The 27,738-nt window shown below is 45.8% G+C and overlaps 1 protein-coding gene across 1 annotated transcript; it reads left to right on the top strand.

Annotated features, from left to right (window-relative positions):
• Positions 1–3,198: 3,198 nt before the first annotated feature.
• On the top strand, positions 3,199–9,931 carry LOC133948484 (protein FAM180A). Its single transcript, XM_062382262.1, has 3 exons — positions 3,199–3,426; positions 8,255–8,352; positions 9,251–9,931. The coding sequence occupies exons 1-3, from the start codon at positions 3,351–3,353 to the stop codon at positions 9,593–9,595; spliced, it is 519 nt and encodes a 172-aa protein (XP_062238246.1). The 5' UTR covers positions 3,199–3,350; the 3' UTR covers positions 9,596–9,931.
• The last annotated feature ends 17,807 nt before the right edge of the window (positions 9,932–27,738 follow it).

Raw genomic sequence — 27,738 nt, 5'->3', positions numbered from 1 at the left:
GAGTGAAGCGCGGGTACAGAGAACACAGTTTCCTTCATACTTCATAGCGGGAGGCTTTTATCCTCCAGGAAGAAACAGTGTTTTACAGCCAGCACCTCGGCTTCAGGCTTCAGCTCCTGCAAATTGTTAGAAACAATAATCAGCTCAAACTTAAAGCTGTTACTTCAGAGCATGAGTCACTGTCCCACGGATTGAAAATCTCAGCGTTTTGTGTATTTGCAGGAACCAGGTCAGGTGTTAGCTCATTATTCTGACCCGTAGCGTTGTGATATGAAACTGCAGCTGCAGACTTATTGTTTTTCTTATTGTAGCTGTAATTTGCTTATTAAATGAGCCTCTTGCAAGTTCAGATGTACAGTGTCCTCGCGTCCAATTTGCATATTTGAGGCATTCCAGTGATTTACAGCACAGGAGCAATTAAAGCCAAGGACGTCTCGAGGGTCCCCACCTGGTCTGAACCCAAGCAGCCCTTCTGATCTCTGCTAAGCGGACGCATTCATATTTTTTTCCCAGAGACTTTATCTGCATAGAATTCAATTAGTTCTGAATTCATGCAGCATCACCACAAAGAGTCGGGGCGACGGAGCAATCAGGGCGGGGATCTTCTTCTGTGCGTCAGGAGGGATGTGTGTCTTAACACTGCCCCCCCATGGACACCACAGGAAACACTTGGTAGTATATCCTCTTGCACCAGTTCAGGGGCCCTTGTGAAGCCTCATTAGTGAGTCCTCATCAAACCGTTGTGTAATAAACTGTCACTTTTAATTTTTAAGTTTTGTGCTCATCCTACCTGGTTTATCTACAGTGAAGATTTGAACATTCAATATTTCATATGAAATGAAACTGAATTGTCTTTATTACTGTTCACGTGTTGTTATTAGTTTGAATGATTTAGTGATCTGCTGTTATTATTTTCAGACCCACGTTCACAACTTTTCAAAATAAAAGCGGTAGATTCCACTTGAACAAACCAGTAGATATCGGGTGTCCTGTGGGTTTGACCTCACTCAATCACTGTGGGACCATTTCCTCCAGAGTTACAGTCGCTGGATCTCTTCCCCTTCAAGACGCCATCTGCCCTCACCTTATGTGTTACTCATGTGAATCACACGCCAGCAGCAGTCACCGCTCAGTCCACCGGGACGCGCGCAGCTTCCTCATCCATGCAAACGTGTTTTTATCTTCCTCATGCGACAGAAAAACAAGGATACATACCTTGTGGTGCCCATCTGCCACCGGCACACATCACATCAAACATATGGCGGCAGCTAAAAGGAGATGAGAGCCACGCCGAGCTGTGCAGATTAATCAAACCGTTTGAACGTAGAACTAGATTATCAAGAAGATCTTTTATGTCGTGTTTTGCCGTAAACCCCCCCCCCCCCCCCTCCACCCCGCTCCTCCCATTCCAACGTTGAATCGTAAAAACATCTTTTCTTTTACGTCACACGGAGACATCAACTCGAGGAGCGTCCAGATGAACAGAGTTACGACTCCCACGTGGGCACTCAATACTTTTACCGCCCCTGAAATGAACCGGGGGGGGGGCGCCGCTCATCTGCCGCCGCCGCCGTCGTTTATGGTTTTCGTTTCTTGTGACTTGAAGTCCTGACGCTTTGGTCAACGGGGAATTCATTCTGCTGACACGACTTCTGAGGCTTCTCCGTGTTAAACAAGTGGAAGACGTCAGCGTTGATTCCAACATCGATAGGAAACGGTGGATTATTACATATTCAAAATAATGAACTGCTCCTCTCTAATCTACCGAAAGGCCTTTCTTATTTTTTATGTTATTCTACACAGGACTCATCACAGGAATATTAACTGTTATTCATTTTAGCAGGTGCAACTCGAGGGGGCCGAGCCAAGAAAGCAAAGCCCAGTGCACCTACGCACTCTTTTTTTATTGCTCTGGCAGCAGAACAGGGACTGTGTGTGTTTACTGCCCATTTTCTGTGGCAACAAAGAGCTGAAGAGGAGGCGGCGGCGGAGGAGAGTTCTTTAAAGATGAGGGAGAGAGTCTTGACAGCCTTGGATCGAGATGCTCTTGAGTGGGTCGTCGACATGAAGCTGTTCGCCTGCGTCTGGGTTTTCGCCACCTGCAATCAAACCAGCCTCTGAAGTCAGGGCTTTGTTTATGCTTCGTTAATTAACCTGGAATTTAAGAGCACAACTGCAAGGAAAATGTCAAAATGAAGAAAGAGTTCGGAGCTAGAGGGAGGAGGATGTGATTTCCAGCTTTAGTGATTAAAGTGGAGGAAAAACACGACTTATTTTTCTGGGTTTGGCCGCAGTTTCAGGTATTTCCCTAAATTCAGATTTGCCAGTTCTCTGAAAAAGCACAAAATAAAGGCAGATGGTGAATTTATTAGCCACAACAAATATCTGGGGCTGGAGCCACGATCGTCCAAACACTGAGGTCACGAGCCCGGTGACCTGCTGCAGAAACGTCTGAGCTCCAGACAGAGAGTTGATATTGGACGATTCTGCACAACCACAGAAATGATTATGTCCACATTTCCACTGAGTAAATGTTTGTTAAATAAAAAGGTTAACTAAAAGGTTTACTGGCAATTGTGCTTTTAAAAATAAAAACATTAACTGCGGGTCCAAGATGAATGTAATCCCTGCTATGGCCACAAGTTAAAAGTTTTCCGTCTATCCTCTGAAATGTAGAATAAGTTTGTAATTATAGAAAATCAACTCTGAGAATGTGACCCAAAATTACATTTCGGAGCATAACCATATAAACGGATGGATCCAGGACTGATACCTTGTTGCCGCCCCCTAGTGTCCAATTCAATGAATCGCGGTTTTTTTTGCCAGAGGAGACCATCCAGCGCCAGTTGGGTTCTGGCTCTTCGGACGCTGTTGTGCTCCGTCAGCTGCCGAGTTGGTCGGAGGCCTTGTTATCCAGTCGGTCGTATCGGGAGTCACTCTGTAAACTGAACAAGCCAGTAGCTGTGAGAAAAGTGCAGCCAAGAGGGCAGACACTTCCCAAATCCTGATGATTTCCAGATGAGAGCCCAGACTGCTTTGGCCTGAGAGGAGAACACACACACACTCACGCACACATAGAGAGAGAGAGAGAGAGAGAGAGAGAGAGAGAGAGAGAGAGAGAGAGAGAGAATAATAATACAAATAGGGAGGGTAAGAGGGGATGGAGGGAGGAGGGAACACTCAAGATGAACACGGTGAATGAAGGATGGTGTGAGATGTGGAAACGCAGCAGCGATGCTCACTTCTCACGTCTGTGACTGTTTCCCTTGAGGGAGTCGGAGGCTGACGGGGGGGAGGGGGGGGGGGGGAGCGTGCGCTGACCTGTGACCCCCGGCGTGAGGATCGTCAACATGACGCGTTGGTGGGCGCCGCTCGCCGTTGTTTACCTGTCCGTCTACCTGGCAGCCGCTCAGCACCACAGGAGAGGTAGGCGCCCTCGTCTCTGTTTACCTTCACAGGCCGAGTGTGGAACATCCTCAAATATCACAACCCGTTTAAATCCTCTTTTTAAAAGACTTCTAGACTTGTTAGAAAATGAAACAAGTGTGATGGTTTGTTTTTGTCGCACATCTTCGCTTCTGTGAAAGAACGAGTTTCTCTCAGAGACATCAGAGGCGTCGCCACATGACGGACGTCCACAGATCTTTTTCCAGTGAAGAGTGACTGGCCTGATGTTACTGGATCCACTCACTGAGGAAATTCCTTTCTCAACACTCACATAGCTTCAATTCTTTGGAAAGACTCAAGATGCTGCAGCAGCAGGGCCACTGACAGTTAGAGGCTGTTATTCTGTGTGTTTTTATGTCATTATTCAATTAAAAATACTGGTTTGATCCATGGTTTGACAACAAAGATGTTTTCTAAGAGTCAGGATCTTTGTTGTTGTATTTATTTGTATACTTGCTTCACTTTGGAGCAGTGTAAATACAACACTTGTATATTTTTACCTTAAATCCAGCCACAGAGCAACACTAGCATCTTAATGGAGTCTTGTTTCTGGACACCTGATGAATTTAATCCAGTGTTCACGACACTAATGTCTCTGCTTTGGTCTCCACCAGCTCCTGAGGGAAATACCTCCTCAGCTGCTAGATGCACCACTAGGAGAAGCTGCTGCTGTTTGTTTGGGGAGATGGATTTTAATTATGAAAAGCAGCACATGGGCCATTCAATCCTGAACACATCATACATATAATTTCTAACATCTCTATATTAAGACCCTGTTAAACACTTTTCATCAAGGTCGTTCCAAGCGTTTCAGACTGGTGGTGAAGTTCACTTTGAGCTCAATGATCCCGTGTCTCCAGTATTTCAGAGTCCACAAGCTCAGACCTCAGCCCAGAGAATGTTAAATATGTTTTCTCACAGTTCAGCCTCTCGCAGATCGGGCTCACAGAGGGAGGGTCGATGCTGAAGTCTGTGTTTACAGTGTAAATAGTGGATTTTCTCTCTGACTCTCTGTAATAACATTCTTTGTTTGGATTGTAACGATCATTTGAAATACTTAGCAGAAGATGAAGCCACCGGGGCTTTTTAAACTTCCATTTTGTTTGTTTGTTTGTTTGTTTGTTTGTCCCCCCCCCCCCCCCCCTCTCTCTCTCTCTGTATCTCTCTCGTGAAGACATCCCTCTCCAGCCGGGAGTTACCCCTCCTAATTAATGAATCTCTGTTGTTCCCTCATCTCCTCGCAAGCCGTTAGCGGGAGATTACATGTTCCCTGCCTGTGCATAATGACACCGGGGGAAGCCGGCGCTGATTGTTTTGGAGGATTGGCGGAGGGGGGGGGGGGGGAGGAGTCAAGATGGACGAGCAGCTGGGGGAAGCTGACATGTTGTGAAGAAGGACGTCTACGTTAAATCTTCAACTGATGTGAAAATAGACAAAAAACATCAATTAACACAATGTTTGTGGGTAATTGGACACTTGGCTGCTAAAAGTGTCTCGAGCAGATGTGTTGTTGTGTCAATGAACGAGCTCACATGTGAGGGCGTGTGCATGTCGGAGCCGTACCATCACCGTAAATCGTGGGGGGGTGGGGGGGGGGGCAGTGCAGCCAATAGTTGTAGGGAGATGGAGCCTTTAGTGTTTTTTTCATGAAAACACGATCTGCTTGGCAAAGAATGTTTACGGGAAGACGTGGAAGGAGCCGGTCGACTGAGGAGAACAAAGCTTGTGGATGAACGGATGTCAGTAAGTAGAAAATAAACGTTTATGACTCCACAGCAAGTCGAGGTTGGATTCCAGGACGTAGCTGGCATGTTCCCTGGTCAACGACCAAGAGAAGGATTCACGACCAGAACCTCAGTGGATTCACCACAAGGCTGCAGCTCGCGTAAACATGCAAGAAGAAAACATGACGATGAAGGTGGAGAGGGACAAAAACGTGGCGGTGGTGTTGTAATGGTGGAGTCGCCAGAGGAAGCTGCTCACTGGCATTTATCGATGATTTCACTGGTGAGAGAAGCAACAGGACGAGGTGGAGAGGAGCTTCCTGTTTGTTCAGAGGCTCATTGGACAATGTTTCATCCCGTGCCCCACAAAATTAAGCCTAATTAGTTGGATTGCCCCCTGGTGGCCGGCTGGAGTATAACTCATTAACTCCACTGCCTCCATGTTAGCAGATGGGACATGCATGGACGTTAAATACGTTTTTTCCTTCTCTTTTCTAGGGTTTGTTTTTGATTTTTGAATAGTAAAAACTTCACGATTGACAGTTTAATTCACATTCTCTTTACGACAACTTTGCTTGAGCTCAGAGAACGAGAGAGAGAGAGAGCCGTGGATCTGAGTCTCTGACTTCTGAAGGTGAAACTCACACAAAACTACCACCTATGCTTTTATGCACTATTATGCACTCGAGATGCAAAGTGCTACGTTTTACAGATACAGTAAAAAAATTACAGCCGTGCGACTCTGCACCTGTCAGCGGTGACACGAGATGACAGTGATTCACTGGTTCAAGTCTCTACTTACTGCTCATCACGGAGGGAACCAGTGGGTTTGTGGGATTTCAGAACCACCCACTAATTTTCATGTCCTTCCAGAGGATGATGAATTTTTCTCCTCGCTGTCCTCGGCTTTTCTTCATCACCTGACCTCCACGCCTACCTGTGCACCTGCTCCCGATGCCTCCGTCAGCTCCTCTCTATTTATAGCTTCCCCTTTCCTTCGCTCTCCTGCCAGATCGTCTGCGGTGCAGCTCAGCGTCTCTTTGCTTTCAGCTCAACCAGTTTGCCCCTAAGCCATTTAAGTCTCCTGCTACGTGCTTTAAAGAAAGACTCGACTGACTCGTTTCCAAACCAGTGTTTTTGATTTTTCTATCCTCGACCTGTTTTCTGAGCCCCCCCCCCCGATCCTCCGCCAACCACATGAGCGTTCACCTGCTGTAACCTCTCATTGCAAACTGCTGTAGCTGCTTTTAGAAACATGACACAGACACTTTGAACCACATTAAAGGACAAAAAACGAGAAGTCGTAGAAAAGTTTTATGTAAATCACAGATTATTAAGTTTAATTGTAAATCACCACTGGGTTCGTGGCCTCCGAGCTGTCGTCTCCCCGCTGCGCCTCCATTCTTCACCTCCTCGTTCTAACGAGCGCACACTCCCCCCGGGCCGGGGTTCTGTTTACATTGAGTAAACCCCCGCTGATAATGTGGCGTCTCCTCTGCTCAGTATCTAATGTGAGTGCACGGTCGTTCCACTCGGGCCCTTTGGACTCCTGCCCTCCTGTCCTGTTTCCCAGAAGTCCCGGCTGCGGCCCTGCTTGGGTGGGGGCGGTTGAAGAGGTGAAGGTTTCACGAGGACGTCACATATACACCCAATTGTCCCCGGCTGTAATATTCTAGCACCAGAACTCCGAGCCACAGATTGTCTTCACCTCCCGAGCGGCGTCTGGGCCGTGAGATCCAAGCCAGAGCGGAGACTGGCTGTCGGCCCGGGGCGGGAGGCAGGTGCACGGGGAGATCTGCCAGTTGCATGTGGCGTTGGCTCGACTCACAAACGCCATAAAGAGCAGAATGTATCTGGGCTGCGAGGCTTCGGGGCAGCCGGGCTGATCGCTACTGCAGAACTGGCAAAGCAGCTCGCAGAGGGCGACGCTGAGGGCCGGAGGAATTCAGATCAGGCCCGGTGTTTATTCTCTACACCTCATTAAGATCTGTGTCTGAGTGTGTGTGTCTGTGTGTGTGTGTGTGTGTGTGTGTGTGTGTGTGTGAGCAGAGTGCTGGATGGCAGCAGGATAAAAACGAAGCAGCTGAAAAAGGGGGAGCAAGATATCTGGAGAAGCTCAGAGGGAAGTTCTAACTTCCATTTTTAGAATCCTCTCTCTCTGCTCTAATCAAATTCAATTTCCCCCTCTCTCTCTTTAAGGCAACAAAATGCTCCCGGAGTCTCCGACAATAAAAGATTCACAATATCCACATGTTTAAAGAGTCTGGGAAGACAACGGAGACACATTTAGAAACTGTATTAAATTGGAAATGTGACCAATATTCCTTTTTATTTCAGCCTTGTTTTGAGTTTCCAGTGCAAGTGGGAATATCTGCTCCCAGTAACTGGTGTGGTTAGATCCAGGCCTCGTTCATAAACATCTCCGTGAACCCAGTCCGTCTGATTTCATTAAGAATTCTGAGAACTTAGCTTTTCATCATACTTTTCAAACCACAGAATCAAAAGATGAGTTAAAACGTTTAGGTTTTTTACTCCAAAACTTATTTCTTTCATTAAATATTCATTTGAAGGTGAATGGTATAAAAACTCCTTTAAGTTCTTCAGAGTCCTGCAAAAGAAGTGTTGTGAAACTATACTTGCTCAAATATAAAATGTGAGGATTATATCATAGTGATGAACCCACAATGAATTAGGAGTTCTCTCTGGAGAAATGGGATCTGACCACATGAAAAAACGAGTCCAGGTCGATGTGGAACCTCAGATCTCAGGGCCCCTGGGCTGTAAACACATATCTGGACCTACTCTTTAAAATGTGAGGATGTCAAATACACCTGTGTGACCTGTGAGCTCAGGTACTGGCCTCTGGATCCATGGCTAATAAATATGGGAGCTTCTGCCTCCAGGCTCGGGTCACAGACCAGTGACCCTCTGCTCAGCTGCAGCCGGGTTCTCACCCGCCTGCATAATATTTGAGCTGTAATGAATCTGTGTTGACTTGACCTGTGCCCCCCCCCCCCCCACACACACACGCACGCATGCAGCAGTGGCTCTAATCTGATTTCCCTCCCTCCCCTGTGTTCCAGCTCTGTTTCCGGCCGCGTACAGAATAAAGCGCGAGGCGTACTCGCTGATCAACCCCACGTTCCAGAAGTCGGTGGAGGACGTCAACCTGCTCTTTGAGGTCGGTTCAGATCCCGTGGCTTCAGGGAAATGAAATGAGTCAGCTCACAGGAAGCTTGTTTGAATGTGTAGCGACGTTTCCAAGTCACACATGTGTGGTCCACACTGTTCAGCAGAGCATGGGGACAAGGCCCAATGCAAAGAGCTAGAGATGGAAGATTTTATTTTAATTTTTCCATTTTGCTTTAAGTCGGAAATGTCAAAAAAGGGTGCAATGTCAAGAAGAAGGATCAGGAGTTTTTTATTTAGCATATTGAGAATTAAGTCTAAATTTTAAATAGGTTGAAATGCCAAAACAAGTCAACATGTCAAAATAAAGTCCAGAAGCAGAATATTTTTGCATATATGGAGAATTAAGTGATACAAAGTAAAGTAAAATACCTTAGAAAGTTTAAAATGTAGAAAAAAGTCAAAATGTTAACAACATTTTTATATTTGGGGGGAAAAAGTTGCATAAAGTCAACGTTTTAGAAATATTTTAAATTTCATAACATTTGAAGATATGATTGTCTTTAAAAATGTGCTTTGTGTAGATAAATTGACGAAAATTCAACATTTCAAAACACTTCTAGAAACTTAAAAATTATTCTCCTTGTATTATTGACTTCAACATTTTTCATTCTCAAAGAGCACAAGAAACAAAAAGTCTTCCTGCTCTCGTGTTATGCTCGACCATAATTCTCTCAACATCCAGCTCCTGTTGAACAGAGAGAAGAATGAAAACACTGCGTTCTCGTGCTAATCATTAGCAGCAAAGTGAAATATGTGTTGACGCGTCTTCCTGACAGTGAAGCATGTATTCATATCCTGGTGTTGAGCAGGTGACGCAGATCTTTGGTGTCAGTGTCTGTGGAAAGTCGTTGTGTGTTTGTGAATGTAAATGTGTGGTGTCTCCCCAGATCCTGCTCGCTGGAATGCAGATAGAAGGAGAAGACCACGCCATGCTGATCCCAGATGAGGAGCTGGCGTCCCTGAGGAGCGTGGAGAAGCTGGACGTCATCTGCGAGGACGTCCTGCCCAAGAGGCTCTCCGACATCCGGCGTCTGACGGCCGAGCTCGCCGGGCGCCGCCGGCGTCTGAGCGGTCAGGAGTTCGAGAGGACGGTGCTGACCCTGGTGTTCGCCGCCCAGACGCTGGCTGGATCCAGCAGCCCGCAGCAGAGGGAGGCCTGGACCGAGGAGCTGCTCCAGCTGTTCAGAGCCGTTCAGAGAGACCTCACCCCCACCGGAGGAGCAGCCTCCTGAAGACGGACAAGTCATTATCAGTCTGATGCGTGTAATTATCTGAAGCTTATTTTAACCCGAGGCAGTTTCATGTATAATCTGCAAACTAACTGTAAACATTATGTACGGTAACACAACTATTCTTAATTCTACTAACTGAAAACAACATGTTTTGCAAAAGTCAGTGAGAGATCTGTATGAATTTAATAATTCATTTTCATGATTCAGAAATAATTAGCTTTGCTGTTTCTAACAACAGGAAATGATGCCATGTATGAACTTTATCACAGGAATGCAACTGTACATTAAACTGCAAAACTTCCAGAGCTTTAATCAGATTTATGGCTTTTTCTACAATCGACTCAAATTTGGTGTTTATATTTCCGTTGTGTGTTTGTGTTTTTGGGATAACTGTGTCCAACAACAAGTATTTTAAAATGTCTACAGGTTTCACTTGATTAAATGGACATATTAGTTGTTATTCCTGTTTATATCTGGTTGTGAACGTGTTTTTATTAAACTTGTTTGCTGGGAAAAAGATAAATTCAACAAAGTGTCTGAGCTCCACTGAACCACAGGCTGTATTGGTGCCATGGCCAAGAGGAGGTTGTGTCTTCATCCCTCTAAGGTTGTTGATTGGTTGGTTTGTCCGCAGGAGTCTTCCAGGAAACTTGAAGGATTATGGGACACGGGACAAAGAAAGATAAGGGGGCGGATCCATGATTTGATTTCTCAGGGATCTGGATAAAAAAGATCTGATCTGATATCTGAGCGTGAGCCACTTGGTGCAGCCTGATTGAATTTAAGGGCCGTTGGCTGGAGGTGTGTTCTCCACTGAGCGTCACTCCTCGTCCTCCTGTGCCACCTGGGAACATCTATCATCACATAAATTCATCCAGTCGGTGCTTTTCTCAGTGAAAATATCATTTGATTTACCAGTAAAACTCTTTACAGATTTGCACTGAAGTGTGTGTGTATACATCGAAATGTGTGATCGCTCATTTCCCAGTAAATCCCAGTAAACTGGAGGAGGTTTGCTGCCACTCTCTTGTTGGGAAGGAGCTACCTGCAGTTGGAGGAGATAGAACGTGAACATCTGGTTTGTAATGGTTCCTCACCTTCTTCTCTTCTTTGGAGAGGATGTTCCTCCCAGTGTTCCTCATCCACAGCCACCAACTGCAGCACCGGGTGTCTGAAACGTCCACTGAGACCACGGGGGGCCTCTTCATCTTGCTGGAGTCTCTCTCTCTCCTCCCTCCTCATGTCTGTTTTTCATCCACTGCCCCGAGCTGCTGCTGGCGCTGACTCAGGAGGCCTGATTGATGAGGAGGTGAAAAAACGGTGGTGCACAGATTTCCTTCCAAGACGCAGGATAAGCCTTCAGTCCGTGCGCCGCTCTAACGATGATGATGATGAGGCCGCTTCTTGACAGAGCGTAAAGAAGAAGTAGGGGATACTGAAAGAAAGGGAAAGTGGAGAAGCTCAGGGTTTTATTTTTCTGGTGTCCGCTCTGACAGCAGCGAGTTTCATTAAAGCATCTCAAACCTGTGTTTCCTCACATTGTTGTTGTGTGGGTGTTTGCTTCTAGTCAAAGTGAAATTGCATTTCCACGTTAATTTGTTTAAGCTGCCTCATGAATTCCAGATGAGTGTCTATGCAGTTGTGCAATATGGGCAAAACTCATTCATTTAATTCTCCTCTGTGCCAGGACGGAATATGTTAAATATTAGTGACTCACAGTTTCTTTTTGCAGAAGTTAATCCTGTTAAAACTTTCCTGACGACTCCCTTATTGCTCCAGCCCCCCCCCCCCCCCCCCGCGCTCTGATCGAGCTGCAGATTTAATAAGAGGAATGAGGCTTTACTGACTTATCACTGTCCTTTATGATGAATGACTTTCTAATATTTGTATCCATTAAGTGTGTTATCATATAGGCAGCGGGTGGCAGGAAGCATGTTGAGAGAGCGGCACCAAGTGGCCTTGGAGGGAAGTGCCGCCTCGTGGGGCTCTCGTGTCCTTAATTTAACTTTGTCGCCTAATATCCATGTTTCTGTAAGATTAGTGAAAACGTTCTCTCTCCAGATTAGGACCTAATATCATGGATGGATGGATGTAATATCTGGTGCTGAGATAAAACACGGTCCTGATCCAGAAGATGGAGACGATAGAGAAGTGCTCACCTGTGAATCTTTGTGGAGTTTCAGTCAGTGAAACTTTCTCTACATCCCGTTCACCCACAGTTATCTACCGCTCTCCCTGCCTCGTCCAATCAGCCGACTGTCGGGTGTTAACGTCAATCAAATGAGCCTAATCAGCCAATCGGGTCGTTGCTGACAACCTCTTAAAAACTTGGCCCCCGGTCAGAGAACATGAAGATGGAACACAACGTTCTCCTCTCTCTCTCTCACTGTCAGTCGTTCCCCCACTCACCTCCAGTCTCCCCCTCTGGAGCCCTGGAAGATCTCCTCCCTTCAACCAGCACCAGTGTCACGACCCCAAGGGGGGGGGACTAATCAACCCTGATGCCTAAGCACCAAATAAACTCTGATTTATATCGTGAAGGCCCCTTGTTTGACGTGCACACATTGATCATAGCAAACGTGCACTCTCTCACTGCCACATCTTCTTTTGAATTGTTTCTGTCTGATCTTACAAATCTCAGTTTGTGAAGCCCGAAGTCCGTGAACGTCTCCCTCCTCCATCGTAACAACGAAGAATCCAGTAAGGATAAACATGTCTACATCAACATAAGTAAGTTCTTTCGTTTTGTACTCATCAGCCACAAAGAAGATAAACTTGCAACAAACACAGAAATAAAACCAGAACTTGTTTCATTACTTTGCAAATAAAAGTCTTTTTAACACGTACATGACCAGCCCCTGAAATGATGAGATAGTGAGCAATAAAACATCCAATAGACTTCATCTTCATTCTCACTCCTTCATTATGAAAACCACAGGGACACCATTAAACCTGCCTAAACAACATATTCATAATTTAGCCTCTTTATTTACCTTCTGTCACGTCTATGTGGATGTGTTGCTCCACATCCCCACTAGGTGGCGGCATATCCAAACCCGACTGGATCCTCACTCATGGTTCAGGTCATGATTTTGACTTTTCTTAGAGTTCAATGCAGATATCATGTTAACATTTACGTAATATGCACAATTGTATATAACATCCTCCTCATACTCTCTTTTACCTTCATGTTGGGAATGTGTGGAAGCTGTAAAAACGTCTTTCAAATCTCTGGGGCTCATTACAATATTTTATTTTCTGCACATAAGGGGCAGCGATGTGGATTTCCCTCTTTGATAGCTGCAGGGATGCTTTTCCTTTACGGTGGCTTAATTGGAGCAGAGTCTTGTCCACGCTGGAATGTGTCTCCCGGTGGAAATGCTTTGTGATCACCTCCAGCTGAACACACAGTTGTTTTAACTCAAGCTTATCAGCTGCATGTGTGTTTCTCTCCCTGCAGCTGTCGGACACATTTTCCTGTCTCGAATCCGTCTCGAAGCCGTGGCAGCATCTTCCAAACACACACGTCTTTTCTGCACCGAATCAAAAGACTAATCACCTTTTAACCACGTGTTTCATAAATGGCCACTCGACAACCTGCCATAATAAAGATCTCCGAAAGACCCAATGGATTTTTCTTTCGGGTCCTCTCTCTCTCTCTCTCTATCTCTCTCTCTCTCTCTCTCTCTCTCTCTCTCTCTCTCTCTCTCTCTCTCTCTCTCTCTCTCTCTCTCTCTCTCTCTGCCCTGTCACATGACTCTAAGTATAACTTGGAGATCGGCTTCCTCGGATATTATGAGAAAATAATTCAGGATCTTGATCTCGGACATCAAACACTGCAGCCACACCATTAAAAACATTCCTCTGGCAGAAAGGAAATTCTGCAAAAAGCCCGAGCTGGGCAGAGTCCAAGCTTTGAAGATTCCTCAGACACAATGTGTTCATGTGGAAAATGTCAGATCTTTAGAAGATGGTCCCTGAGCTGCCCTTGTGAGGGTGATTTTGCATCTTTCTTGCAACGCTAAAAGCAACACAATGTAAGTTTTACTGAGCAACAGCGCCCTCTGCAGCCGGACAGGGTAGTTCATTCTGTTGTGCTGAGTCATATATATAGATCCACGTGTCAGAAATTAAGCTAAGATGACAGAAACCCTGTTCGAGTCAAACTTCATTTCACGTGTACTTTGACTTTTTTACTTTGGTCCACGTCCCATCTGCTAACACGGAGGAGGCAGTGCTGCAGCCAGTCACCAGGTGGCGATCACACAGCTTTGGCTTCACTTTTGGGGATGTTGTTATATCGTCCATCTTTATATTTTAAATGTTTACAATACAATACAATAATTTCAATTGAAGCTGTGACTCAGTCAGTTTCTCACAGGAGATCGAACCCACTCACCAAAGTAACAGAGCAGACGTTCGGGGAGTGAAGAGTGGGAACGAAAGAGGAAACATTCTCCAAATTCCCAGTCACCGAACCATCAAACCCATTTTAATGAAGCTGGTGATTTAATGGTTAAAAAACGTGCACAGTGCCGCTTTAACTGTCACCACCTTTGCGTGGTCTGGGATATAGATTTATATATAACCATCATATAAACATTATGGCCACTCAGCAGTTGAAACCACAACTCCACATCACGGCCATGTTGTTCTAATGTGGCTAATGCGGCCAAATGAGTGAAGGAGAGAGGTGGTGACGGAGGAGAGAAGCTGCAGAGAGGACGGATGGATGGATGATAGACGGGTGGATGAAAGTGGGATGCTTTTTGTGAGGGAGTGGAATATCTCACTGTGTCCCAGACCTCTTGTCCCAACAGCTGGGAGACGCCGTCCGATGGAAATCTCCAATTACATGAGTGAGACAGAGGAGACCGAGTTGTGTGGATTGTTATTAATGTCCTGATTTTTTATCTCACACCAGTGAAGTCAACAGTTCCCACAACAATCCCAGCTCTCAGATACTTTCCCACCGAAGCAGGTTTGCAGGTTTTCTTTGATAAGGCGTCGGGAGAAAGTCGGACTCTCCAGGAAACTTATCGCACATTGTTATGAGGAGCTGCGTGATTCACATGGGAGTTGTGGTATGTCCAGTTTCAACACTAGTCTCCGCAGGACTCTAATTTGATTTGGCTCGGTCCAGGGCGGCCGCAGGTGGAACGTCCCCCCCCCGACGGAGCCTGAAAGCCTGAGAATGCAACGTGCGGGTGATTGATAACTCTGCTGCGTGAGGAGCTCGTCCTCTGTGAGGTGAAATCAATGTATTATCTCATCTACTCTATACAGATCTTTTACACAGGCTGAAACTGCATTTAAACACATATTCTGTCCACATGAGGATTTTTTAAAGGTTCTAAATCTGCTCTGATCAATGTTTTCGAATTGACAATGTAGTGAAAACCCAATAAAACCCATTCTCCTGTTTTCCAGCTTTTTATTGTTTTTCCTTATTTTAGTTTTATGCCCCATAACTTGGGGAAATTTGAAGATATAGGCAACATTCTTTTTTTCCTGTTTAAAGTGTATATACACAGATTTTCCCGCTGTGGGAGTAATAAAGAAGTATATCTTAACTTGTATGTAGTTCCTTACATTCAAAATGGGAATCGATTGATACAAGTATTTATAAAGCACCTTTCATCAAATCCAATCCAATTCAAAGAGCTGTGCATGTGAGGAACAAAACAGAGGATGTTAAAAACGATCTGCCCCCTTTCTCCAGATCCAATGCCAAACTTTAACAGCTTCTTATTTGGCCTACGTCCCATCATTCCATACAGTTTTTTGAAATCCTTTCAGTACTCTCCTGCAGACCGTTTTAACAGGGGTGAGAACATAACCTCCCTGGTGGAGGTAATTCAATTAGCCTTCAGCTCTGCGTCTGGCAGTGCACACCATTGTACCCACTTGGCGGACGACCAGAACAGCAGTTCCACGTTTTTGAGCTCGTCACCGTTGTTCGAAAACATCGGCCGTGACTAATGGACATTTTCCGTCTCATGTTCTTCACATAGCTCCTCACTGAAGTCGTATAGGATGAACGGAGGCCGCTTAAAGAGAGGAAATCGACAACAGAAGATCAGGTTGTGATTGTGAAGTGCTTCTGATGTGTGTGTCGTCTGGAGCTGCTCTCCTCACACAGGCCGACGTCTCCTGCTCATATCAGAGGCCTGATGATGAGATGTTATGGCAGGAGGAGGAAGAGAGCGAGACCCCCCAAATCACTGCAGGTCAAAGTTTCTCTGACCCCAACCCCCCCGCACCCCCCCTGAAAAGGAAAGACTGATGATGCCTTCCTTGCATGTTGGCTCCTTTCAGATTTTGAGATAAACCTTTGTATCAAGTTGCATGGCGCTGATATTCAGAATTGTGGGCTGCAGAAGAACCGCGGCCAAGAATTCCTCCTGATATAGCTCCGCAAATTTGCAAACTTGATTTCAGAAGTGAGTGTGGTTCCAAAGATAGACCCTGGCGGGACTCCGTGGAACCAGATCCCGCCTGGTGGGGCGATGAGTAAACAGCCGAGGCTCAGAGGCCGGACTCGTGGGCGTAATCCTCCGTGTAAACACACGCTGAAACATTTGATTTCCTCTTTAGAAAAATGAATATTTGTTGATTTCCAGCCTGGCTTCCGTTGACCTCTCAAGATCAAGGCTGAGTGATCCACCAGCAGCAGGTGGCTGCGGCTCAAAACACACTTGACTGTGAATCACTGGCTCGATTCTCTGGTCAGAGGAAAACTGACCAGACTGAGCCTGTCAGCTTTGTTTTCCCTGCAGCCATCTTGGTTTTGCTTTAAACGGACACTGCGCTTTAGCGTAAACACACTCAGGAAACAAAGCGTCACAACGAGGGAATAGGAGTGTTTGTTACTTGAAACTGCTGTGTGTGTGTGTCTGTGTGTGTCTGTGTGGACTGGAGCTCCGGCCAGATCACCAGGGGCCGCCTGCCTGCCCCATGATGTGCTTGGTGTTAAACCGACTGTGAAGAAGTGTACAGGGCCCCTGGGAGTGGTACACCAACCGTTACACTCTCATCCCTCCGCACCCTGCCGTGTTGTGTATCGTCCGTATTCGCACTCTGGAGGAAAAACAAACAGCCGGCGAGTGTCCTCGTCTTCACCCTGGACGTCCACCGCTCGCCGCTCCCTGCATTGTCCCGACACGCCTTTATTTTTTCCTCCGCAAGAAACACGAAGATGACGAAGAGCTGAGAGAAAACAAAGAAAAACAAGATTTATTGTTCCCCCGGTCGCAGTTTACCACAGTCCGTTTTCTGGAGAAACAGATGTGTGTCTTCACATAAGTGGCTTCGCAGATGCTTTTAGTTTGATGGCACAACTACGCTCGACACACACACACACGCACAAACATACACACACACACTCACTCGCTGTGAAATGTGGGACTGAGGTTACATCCATACCACTACATTATCATTTTGAACCGCTCTGCGATGGATCTGCCCGGCGTCCACTCCAATCCTGAGTTTTAGAGCCACTTCAATGGAGTTTGGAAAACGCTGCCTGCCCCGTTTTATTTTGAAACCTTCAGGACTCGATAATAATTTATTACAAGCGTTGCTGAGTCTGTTAAGTTAAATTTTGCTTTTTATGATGATACAAAACTCTCAAATGGACCAAGATCATTTTAGTTTGACAATGTCCTTTTCAAACTAAAACATATATGCATGGATGTAGCCTGAACGTTCACTGCTTCTTTTCTCCACCTCATTCAACTCCTTTTTCCAGATCCACTGAACTTTTAACTTCATTGTCACAGCGAGGGGAACGCGTGGCATCTTTCTTCTTCCACAGTAAATCTATAATTCATATTCAATGGGCTCAGGAATGTTTTTTTGCTTCTGGGAACTCCTTTAAAATAAGAGCACAGAGGACGAAATTCCTACCGGTGTTGTTGTCTGCTCTGAGGGAAAACCCGACTTTACCCAGGAAATCCTCGTCTGCAGCGGGGGGGCCGGGGTCGACCAGCGTCACACAGGCACATGCTTCTCATCTGTGTTCCTGCTCCCGGTGAACTTTGCATTTAATCAAACAAAAACAACAAAAACCAGCAAAAAAGAAGCTGAATGAATGAGAATAATCAACATAAATTTAATGGTTTATTAGCGTTGACCTCAAAACGGATCGTATGCTTCATTTGCATTATTTCTCATTGAGCACTAATGCTGTGCATGGGGGGGGGGGGGGGGAGAAGGGGGGAGGTGTGGCCGATGTTTTGAAATGTATGCAAGAAAGTGCAGTCGATACCGAGCTGCCAATAAACTGTAGCTAGTATAGATAAAGCTCGAACTGCAGCAAGATTAATTGTCTTTTTATCGTAAGGTCTGTAAATTAAAAATACCATAATCCATTTAAGTGAGTCGATAAAATCTGACTGTGCTGATTTGCACCTTATTTATTTGCTGATTCTGTTACACTGGTTATCCTTGAGACTCCTTATGAATAGTTTATTGTGGTCGGAAGCTCTCGACTCCAGCGCTGCCCTCTAGTGGACGTACTGCTTGACAATAACAACGACTTTACACCGACCCACACGATCAATGTGTCCATCAGATGCTTGTGGACATCCCGAGGTCCAGATTGAAACAGAAAGGAGATCAGCTCTTAACCCCTTGACATGAGGACGTCACCACCTCAGCTTATGTCTTCTTGGATTCTAGCTTCATCTTTTTGTCTCTGTTTGAACCGAGCAGCACTTCGGTCCACGTGGCCTTTAAATGATTTTGGTTTGGAATGTTTGGCAGATGCAAAAGCTTCAAGGCTGCTCCGGATTATTTTGTTTTTCTCCCAGAAGATTCGCTCACGATCTGTTTTTACATAAGAGCGAGTGAGTGAAATTATGTCCAGGTCCCTTTAATATAATATTTCATCGGTTCAGACCGCATGTCCTCGGGAAAGATACTGATCCCCAAATTACCGGTGATGGTTGTATCATGTGTGTGTGTGAGTGAGTGGATGTTGTGTCGTATAAATCCCTTTGAGCCGTGGATTGGACCAGAACAGTGGGATATAACTGTGGTGTATTAACCATTCTGTGGCATCGTGTTTCATCTGATAATAAACAACAGGTTTTTCCTCTGGAACCGGCTGCTGAGGCTGTCGGCTCTGTGAAGAGTCGAGAAGTCGAGACGCTACTTCACGTCGGCTCCTCCACTCTTAATCTTTTTCTTTCTTTTCATTTTCTGTTCTTCTTTCCCCTTCCAGCACCATTGACTCTCCTCTTTCTGAAACTGACCGTGCATTTGTCTTCAATTGTTCACTGTTGAAATTAAGCTTCCAGGCACTGAATAAAAGATTGTATTAATCAAATTCCTCGACTGTTCAATTTAAACCTGTGAAGTATATCTTCAAAACCTGCCTTCTTTTGATCTGACCATATATTTAAATAATTAATGTTTAAATATTTTGACTCTGAACTCCTCCGTATCATTTTTTATTTCTATATCTGTGTTCCTACTGTGATTGTAACTGCTTTCTGTTGTTTGCCTTCAATTTTAAAACTTGTAAAGCACCTTGTAACTAAGTTTTGGACGGTGCATAATACAGTTTATTATCATTATTAATATAAAGCAGAGTGACCTGTCTCCTGCTCTGAGGGTGAACCCACTTGCAGCAGATAGATGTCCGCCCTACACCCCACCCGCCCCACTCCTCCTGGGAAAACGAGTCCACTGGTTAATTGCAAGCCCGATCAATCTGAGCCTGGATTGGCTTTACCTGCGAGTATCCCTGATCTTTCACTCACCTAATTAGCACTATTCATCTACGTGGGCTGGAGACGGTCCCCTGGCACTTCAGAGGACGGGGCTCATTAAACATCTCGTCTCTGAACGGCCCTTTCGCTGCTGCTGACCTCCTCCTCCTCCTCTCTTTCTGGGGACACTCCCCGGAGGTCGGGGCGGTGCAGCTCTTTCACTCTGCAGACTTGCACTGGCTTTGATTATTGATCTGGAACCTGAAGTCATCCCCCCCCCGCTTGAATGTTTAGATGTTCTGCAGGGGGTCACCCCGTGGAGGTAATCAGGGACAAGGGGAGAGACAGGTCAGAGACCCTTGTGTAATTGAATTGTCGTGAGGCAAAAAGCAACAAGCAACTCGGAGTCATACAGACGAGGGGGGGGGTCAGGTCAGAGTTAGATGTTATTACTGCATTTTAATAATTTGTCTTCAATTTAAACGATTGGTGCTGAAATTAAACAAAAACCTTCTGGGGAATAGATTAAGCAGTGTTTCAGGGTTGAAAGCTCCGCCTCCCATCGAGCAAGGCAGTAAGGATAATTAAAAGTTGCAGTTAATCAGGTGACGTCTTTTTTTTTACAACTAATCCTGAGCTTATTGATTTAACTGTCTGAGCAGCAATCAGGGTGCCACTCAGGGTTCGATTGGCTCGGTCTTTAGATGCATGTCAGCGGCTTCACTTCAAACCGCTCAATCTGAAGTTTATGTTGCTTCACTGAAATCAATGCAGCTTTATGAATACGGAGAAATCAAAGAAACAAGCTGCACAGATCTACGTGACTTTGTGAGTCTGTATTTTGAGCTTTGTGTATTTTGAGACTCGGGGGGGGGGGGGGGGGGGCAGAGAAACTCACGGGAGGCAAATGTAAAGTTCAAAATGACTCTAGTCGCAAAAACAGGTGGTCACACACACAGGAAGTCCGACCGGAAAACAGGCACAGCTCCAGGAACCTAAAGTCGCAAACCGTGGAGAACAACAGTAACATGAGGTAAAGCACAGAATATCAGCAGAGGACAAAAGAAGCAGGAGGAACGAGGTGGGCAGGTAAATTGATAAAGTGAAGGTGTGGACCATTAAGAGGAGGGAGGCAAATGAAAACAGGAAATTTTTTCATATCCCCAGTCGTGACAATTCATCATTTAAAAGGACATAAATGTGAAACAAGCTCAGATACATCATGTGCAATATCACCACCGGTCTAATATAGGTGTTTGGGCAAAATTGCACATTTTTATCTAAGGAGCAGAAATCAAACTGGTATAGAAGTAGATTCTACGTGAGCAAAGTCGTCCACTTGTGATGTTTCTCTTAGCAAACTCCACGTTTCCACACTTCCAGCTAATGCAGTGTTTACCCAGTGTATATTTAAACCCACCATTAAAAACGTCATCCATCAAGATGAGTAACTTTTGGGGTGAAGTGTTTCTCTTTGCAAACGAATAGAGGCCATATTGAACTCTACTGTGCCGATGACAGAGCGTTTTCAGATGTTGATTTATCTCGCGATTGGTCTCGCTCATCAGCTGACCTCTTGACCCCCAGGACCCTGCATATAAAACAGCAGGAAGTTTACACAAGGCCCCCCGATTTGTAAGTGAAGGGTTACACAGGACAAGTAGAGCCTCCCTGTCTCTGCCATGCAGCCGCTCGCATCTGATAAATGAGCCTTTTGTTTCACATTCATTTATTCAAATCTGAATCCATAAAAAAGTTAACGCAATTAACGTTATATTCCCCGTTTCCAGGAATAGAACTTTGAAGTGGAATTGGAGAACAAGCTGCGATTCTTTGGGAATCCGAGTATGGCTTGTTTAAACTGGAGTCTCGTTCCCAGTGGAGGAGCAGCTGTGTGAAACCAGCTTTCTTCCAGTAACGATGCAGATAACACATTGTTCAAATTCAACATCTGCTGCTTATGAAGAAGTCTTCCATCCATCGCCGGAGCTGCAGCACAAGTGATCAGATCAGATTTGTGACTGTTGAACTGTTGAGTCATTTCTCAAGAGGGTGCAGAGTGCAGCGGGGCCTGTTTACTACAGGGTGCCTTCACTAAGTGGCCAGCCTGTGTAGTGTTCCATAAATAATAAAAAAAGGGGCTGCCATGCACCAGGTTTTTTTTACAAGGCCGGGGCGCGGTGGAGCCGTGACCTACAAGCTGCGACATCATATATATACGCTCCCTTCCACAGGTGACTGGCTTTGGTGGGCGTCGGGGGGGCTGGGATCGAGGTGAAAGGCGGGTGAAGGTGAATGGAAAGAAAGCGAGCAGCTCCTCTGGGATGGAATCATTCCTAGAAGGGTGTATCTGGGATCTGGAGGGTTCATGGCGAGCAGTGGCCTGGTTGGCAGTGAAGTGTGGTCTTGGGGGGGGGTTGGGGGGGGGTTGCAGTCACCTTCCTGTTGCAGCGCAGGCAACTGACATCATGCATCTGTGTCTCGTGCCACGGCGAGGGTAAGGGATACAACTTGACCTCTTGACCTCTGGTGAAATTCAGCCATTCGTCATGCATCGCCGGATTCAGGGGCTCGGGCTCCCGGCACATCTGCTCATAATGCAGGTAGTGTGCGAGTGGGGGGGGGGGGGGGGTGGGTGGGTTGGGGTGGTGGGGGGGGGAGTGGTCGCAGCCTCAATGAATCCGAAACAATCTGCTGATGTATATGAATTGATGGCAGTTGAGCCGCCGCCTGCAGAGAGACGGTGGCTCTCAGCGTAATGAGGTTATATATGCGTCCTCTGGTTTCCAGCTCCTCACCCTTGAATCCCGACCAGCGGCACTGAGGTGGTTTTTGAAAACGTACGATACATCAGCTCACGCGCTCCAATCCATCCTCATACTTTCAAACTATGCCATGATTGCTGCAGAGTGTCCCATTTAGCTGTCCGCCGGTGTTTAAAATGATGGTGAGTAGGAGCCTTTAGGGAACTTCAGGTGTTTACATTCTCCGAGACAGATGACGCTATAGCTCTCGTCGGCTTAAACACTCTGAGGGCATTAGGATTTTATGTTTTGGACCCCCTTGGTGCCAGATCTCTCTTTTGTACTGTACGCTCCCACAGCACAAGATGTTCCTCAGGCAGCGTTTAGCGAATCAGGCACAGAAATTACATTAAAGGTCTTTTTTTAGTTTGGACAGAACACAGAGTCGTTTTTGACTCCACGAGCTATTTGGAGTCCCTGATGGAAGTCTTGTGAGGTCGAAAGAAGTTTGAACCAAGTTGCCAATTCAATTAAAGATAAAAAGGTTATTTTATCTATGTGGTGATAATCAGACAGATGCCTTCAGGGGCCTGGGTGCTCGCTGGAGAAGCAGATGCAATACAAAATGGGGAGTGGCGCGGAAACGACATGATTAATATCAAACAAAAATAAAAAATAATGTCAACAGTTGCAGTCAACAGTTTTTTAAATCCTAAATATAGAACAGTGTAGTTTGGTATAAGACGTGAGAGGAAAATGTCTGTGGCATTCAGGAGGCGTCTGGCTCCAGCAGCAGGAAACAGGATGTGACGTTTCATTTCCGGGTCGTCACGGGCGTTTGAGCCTTCATCACCAAATCTCATCAAATCACTGACATCGTCTTCGTCCTCTAGGAAGAAGACATCCGGAGACACATGCCGGCTCATCGCTCTGACAGTGTCACCTGGGTTAGGAGAAGGTCTGACAGCAGAGAAAGACGCCCTTTATCTCTGCTTGAGGCTGTTGTTCCAACCCTACTGTCAGTATGGTAGTTAGTTGCATTGTGGGTAATACAGGTTCCTTGGTCTTCACCTTCTTCTTCGCTCTCCTCTTCCTCAAAACAACTCTCTCATTGACCCTCACTGTGTTTCGACTTGTCCCGCGAGTCGCAGCGACAGCATCTTCTCCGCTCCTCGTCTCGGTCACAGAGGTCAAAGCTGTGATTGACACCCGGTCGATGACGGACAGGTGACCTCCGACCTCTTGATGACGTTCAGGTCTCGACTCTGACATGATCTCCTTAAAGTCAGGTACGCCGACAGAATATATTTGGCCATCGCACGCTATCGAGTGACCTCGTTGTTCTCAGCCAATTCAGGGGTGGTATACGCCCCCAATAGAGCCCCCCCTTGTCCCCCCCCCGCCCATTGACCTGATGGTAACTCATGTGGAAGAACCACATGGAGATCTGGACTCACTGAAGATATCCGCAGTGACAGACAAATTACAGGAATGGAGATAAAGGAAGTAGCTCCGCCTCCATCCTGGACTTTCTACTTAACCCATTTAAATTATGACAAATGGTGCGGAGGAGGAATGAGCTCGTTGCAACAGGCATCTTTTTTCCTTTTGAGGATTTACCCGGACTGGTATGTGGTAACCCTGCATCGCTCCCGCTGGGTGTTTACCATCAGAGCAATCACCGCAGATCTTATCGCAGTTTCGATCCACTGGTCAAACTGGGCACCCCGCTGAGCCGAGAGTTTAACTGCAGGTTAAACCAACACGGTCCTGACGTGATGCAACCAACTTTCCCTTATCAGCGGATTCTTCTCCGAGCTTTTTCTTTGTTCACGTTAGATTAAGATAAGATTCTCCCATTTTCTGGTTTCAAAGCATCACAATCACTGGTGCTCGGTTGTTCTGTTCTTAGTTTGAAGACGCTGTCGTGTTTAATATCCCAGTTGAAGGATGCATCTCTTAGTGCGTTCCCCCTGTTGGAAAACAAAGAGCGATGGAGGCAGTGACACTTCAGGGAAATGAGGTTTTGAAATTTAATTAACTACAGCAGGAGGCAGAGTAACGAGACGGGAGCTGCCGCGGCAGGTTAATGAGCTGACAGGCCGAAATGGATTCTCCTGAGCGGTGATGGTGCTGAACGAGAAGGCAAAGCCCGAGGAGAACAGGAGGATCTCGAGTGTGGGGCGTGATGTTCCATCTTCTCCTACTTGCTCCCGTCTTTGTCTCGCTCATCATTTAAATAAGTTATTGAGCCGATAACATCTAGTGAGTGGCTGTGTTCTCTCGGTGAATGGAGCGTGGAGGCTATGGAGAATTACAGAGGTCACACATTTGGGAGAGGAGACTACACACTAACGCACATAAAAACAACACAATGCTTCATTTTCAAAAACGCTGGAGGTTTTATTTTGGTCGTTTTTTAGATGTTTAAACTTCTTAGTTCCTTTTTAACAATTATAAGAGAAGAATAAGCTCGCTGAAAGGAAAATAAAATATTATATTTATATGAACTGCAGATCTAGCTTCACCTCCTCCTGATAGTTTGACACGATATGATGGGAAAGGTGATCAGTTCTTTGCAGGACATGTACTTGCAGGTGAAATCCAGTCGGCTCGTTGTCTGTGCTCAGGCATGAGTTGGTGAACGGGTCCAAATTCCTCCGGGCCACACCTTTTGTCTTTTCTTACCAAACAACTCGCCGGCGCTCAGTTGAGATCACACTTTGAAAAACGATTAATTCAGCAGCATGGTTTTTGGATTAAGCCATTTTCAGCAAAAACATTGTAGAGCTGGAGTCTGTCTACAAGCAGACATCTCCCTGACCCTCTGATGTAACGTTCCCTGATTCCCAAAGCTTTTCATTGATTCTTGACTTCTTGCCATCTGCTCTTAAAATGATAAAACGGCCTCATCACACCGTGGAACAATGACACCTTCTGTCCTCCAGCAGCAGTGAGGAGGTCCCGTCTTCAGTCTGCAGCATTCGGTCCAGCCAAGTGGACTGGAATCCATCCAAAGACCTCATGTAGCCTCCTGACTCTCCCCAGAGATCCTCAAGCTTACTTTTATCTTCCCAGATTAAACCTGGCAGGACCACGTGTCTTCTAGTGAGGGTCTGGACGTCAGTGATGTCACATCTTGTAACTTCAGGCTCAAATTGACTTGCACCACTTCCTTCTTACAACTCCCATCTGCTCCCAGTTCCTCCATCACTGCCTCAGCGGCAATAAAACATCAGACACATGACAAACCTTGAAATGGCATCCAACATTTTCTGTTTTCCAAAAGCCCAATTTCTCTACATCTGTACTAGCCCCGCTGCCACTGCCCCCCCATTGAGATAATCCCTGTGTCTGCAGCCAGCAGCTCTCCTGGACCTCCTCACTCTTACAACCCTCTCCACCTTCCAGCAACTCCATTACTCCAGGGTCTGCTTCCAGAACTCTCCTCCCAGCAGCTGTCACTCGTCCCAGTCCAACCACTCGTCCCAGCTCCAAGAGTGGAGTCTCTCGGGCCGATTGTCTCATCGCGTCGTCGACCAAGTGGATTAGCCTATCTGCACCGGGAGCCAAATATCCACACACAGACACACAACACTCCCAGCATGCTCTGTTTCAATTTCCCTGGAAATCCCTGCTACCCATGTTTTGTTACTCATCTGAAAACTGTCCAGCCCTCAGGAAACACTATTCAGACAAAAAGCTAATGTATTTTTTATGTTTGATTTAATTCTCCCTCATGGAAAAGAGGCTTAATCTATAACTACACTAGGTTATGTGTTTGTCTGGTAGTTATCAGTGTTACACAACTACTACCAAACGAATTACAGGGAAACTTGGTGGAAAGAATCAGTTTGGGTCGGGAGGGAAACCACTGTTCAGATTCAGGAGTTTCTTTTCAGCATTTAAGGCCTTTTGCCTCATTCTCAGATAGTTATTCCTGGTTTTTTGATTAAAAACATCAGGCATTAGGGGGGTGATATTTATGAGTTTGTCCGATTTGGTGCAGATCCAAATAAAAAGTTAAATCGAGTGCCCAATTTAAAATGAATCCCATGCCCCTGGCTTAGTTACTTACTCACTGTTTCTTACCTCATGCAGATCTGCCACAGTTCCTTAGGTTAATTCTGTTGGAAGCAAGTTAGGGGGGAAACGTCAAGGGTCAATAAAGGATCATCACAGAGGGCCGCTAGGTCTTGATCTTGAAATGGTTGGTTTATTTAACTTATTAACTCGTGGATGTGGACGGTTAACAGATCTCACCATGAAGCTCGGCATCAGGAGTGGAACAGAAGCTGTAGAACACAGGAAGAAGGATAAATCACAACCAGGTTCTGTTAGTTACCACCGGTGGAAGAAGCAAAAGGCCTGAAGGAGAAAAACTTCTAATTTGATTTATCGTGTCCTCCCGCCCACCGACATGGAAGTGTGCAGGACAGGAAATGATGTGCATTGATGGGGGGGGGGGGGGGGGCAGAGGGGCTCCACATTGACCACTTTCTGACCATAACACTAGAATATCCTGGTCAAAATACATTGTGTAATAAATCCAATTTAACCATTAACCATAGTGAGATAGCAAATTTACCCTCATTTCATACCGAGTGGAATCAAGGAGGGTCGGTTCTGTGTGTTCTTTTCTTTGTTTCTAAGTTTTGAGTCGTGCACCGCAAAGCTTGTACAATCTTGTGTTTAGAAATATTTCAAAAACATGTTGCACCATAACTTTCAAAAGACAAAGACACAATCCAGTACCCTGCATGTCTCCGTCGTGTCTGGACGTCAGCCATTTTACCTGCCTCAACCAAGAGTCTGTGGAACAACTCCAGCCAGCTGCCAAATCTTTGTTATTTTTGCTTTGATGATGATTATATGATTTATTTGTTTTAATTGCTGCCTTGTAATCTGTCTATTTTTCAATGTGCTCTATCTGATGAGGATTCTTAGTATTTCTATATCATTATTGTTATGTTTTAGAGAGTTCTTGTACTTTTAAAAGCCAAAATGTTTATTTTTTATTCCTCTGTTGTTTTGTCCTTTGTTTAAACTTTAAACAGTTTGTGGCTTCGTACCATGTGACACAGTGAGAATGAAACCGAGAGAAACCTCATTTTTGTTGCTGCTCTTAGAAATGCATCGCCTGGGTTTGGACAGAACTCAGAGACAACATCTGGGTCTAGGTGTGTTTTACTTTCTCTAGCTTCGGAAACCAGTGAGTCGACAAATGAGTCACTTTAACGAGTTTTCCCCTCATCACTGGCTGGTCTGTCTCTGTTTGTCCTCTTCTCTCTGCTGGACTTTCACTTTCACGTCAAGGCCACAGTCAGACCACGTTACCCCGAGCCCGGACTCCATCACTGTGCTGTTACACTGATGTATGAATTCCAGCTGATGCTTCGACTCTGAGAACGAGGTGCAGGGAAATGTCTCCGGAGCTGCTCTGCCGCCGAGCGTGACTTTGGCAGGTTTCCTCACCTCTGGCTACAGAGGCGGCGAAACCTCTCATATTAATCTCCGGGAGTGAGAGAGCCTGTTTGAAAGTGAAGGACGCTGCCTGTTCCTGTTTAGCATTTATCAGATTTTGCCCTCTGGTGCCTGGCAGCCAATTAGCGGTTCCATTATTCACGTCTGTGCCCCCTTGCTTTTAGTTTTCCCTCCCTCTCGCACAAGTGTCGGCCACAAG

The sequence above is a fragment of the Platichthys flesus genome, chromosome 23 (assembly GCF_949316205.1).
Source record: "Platichthys flesus chromosome 23, fPlaFle2.1, whole genome shotgun sequence".
NCBI lineage: Eukaryota > Metazoa > Chordata > Actinopteri > Pleuronectiformes > Pleuronectidae > Platichthys > Platichthys flesus.
The sequence above is the reverse complement of the archived record's forward strand: the minus strand, read 5'-3'. Positions and strand labels throughout refer to the sequence as shown.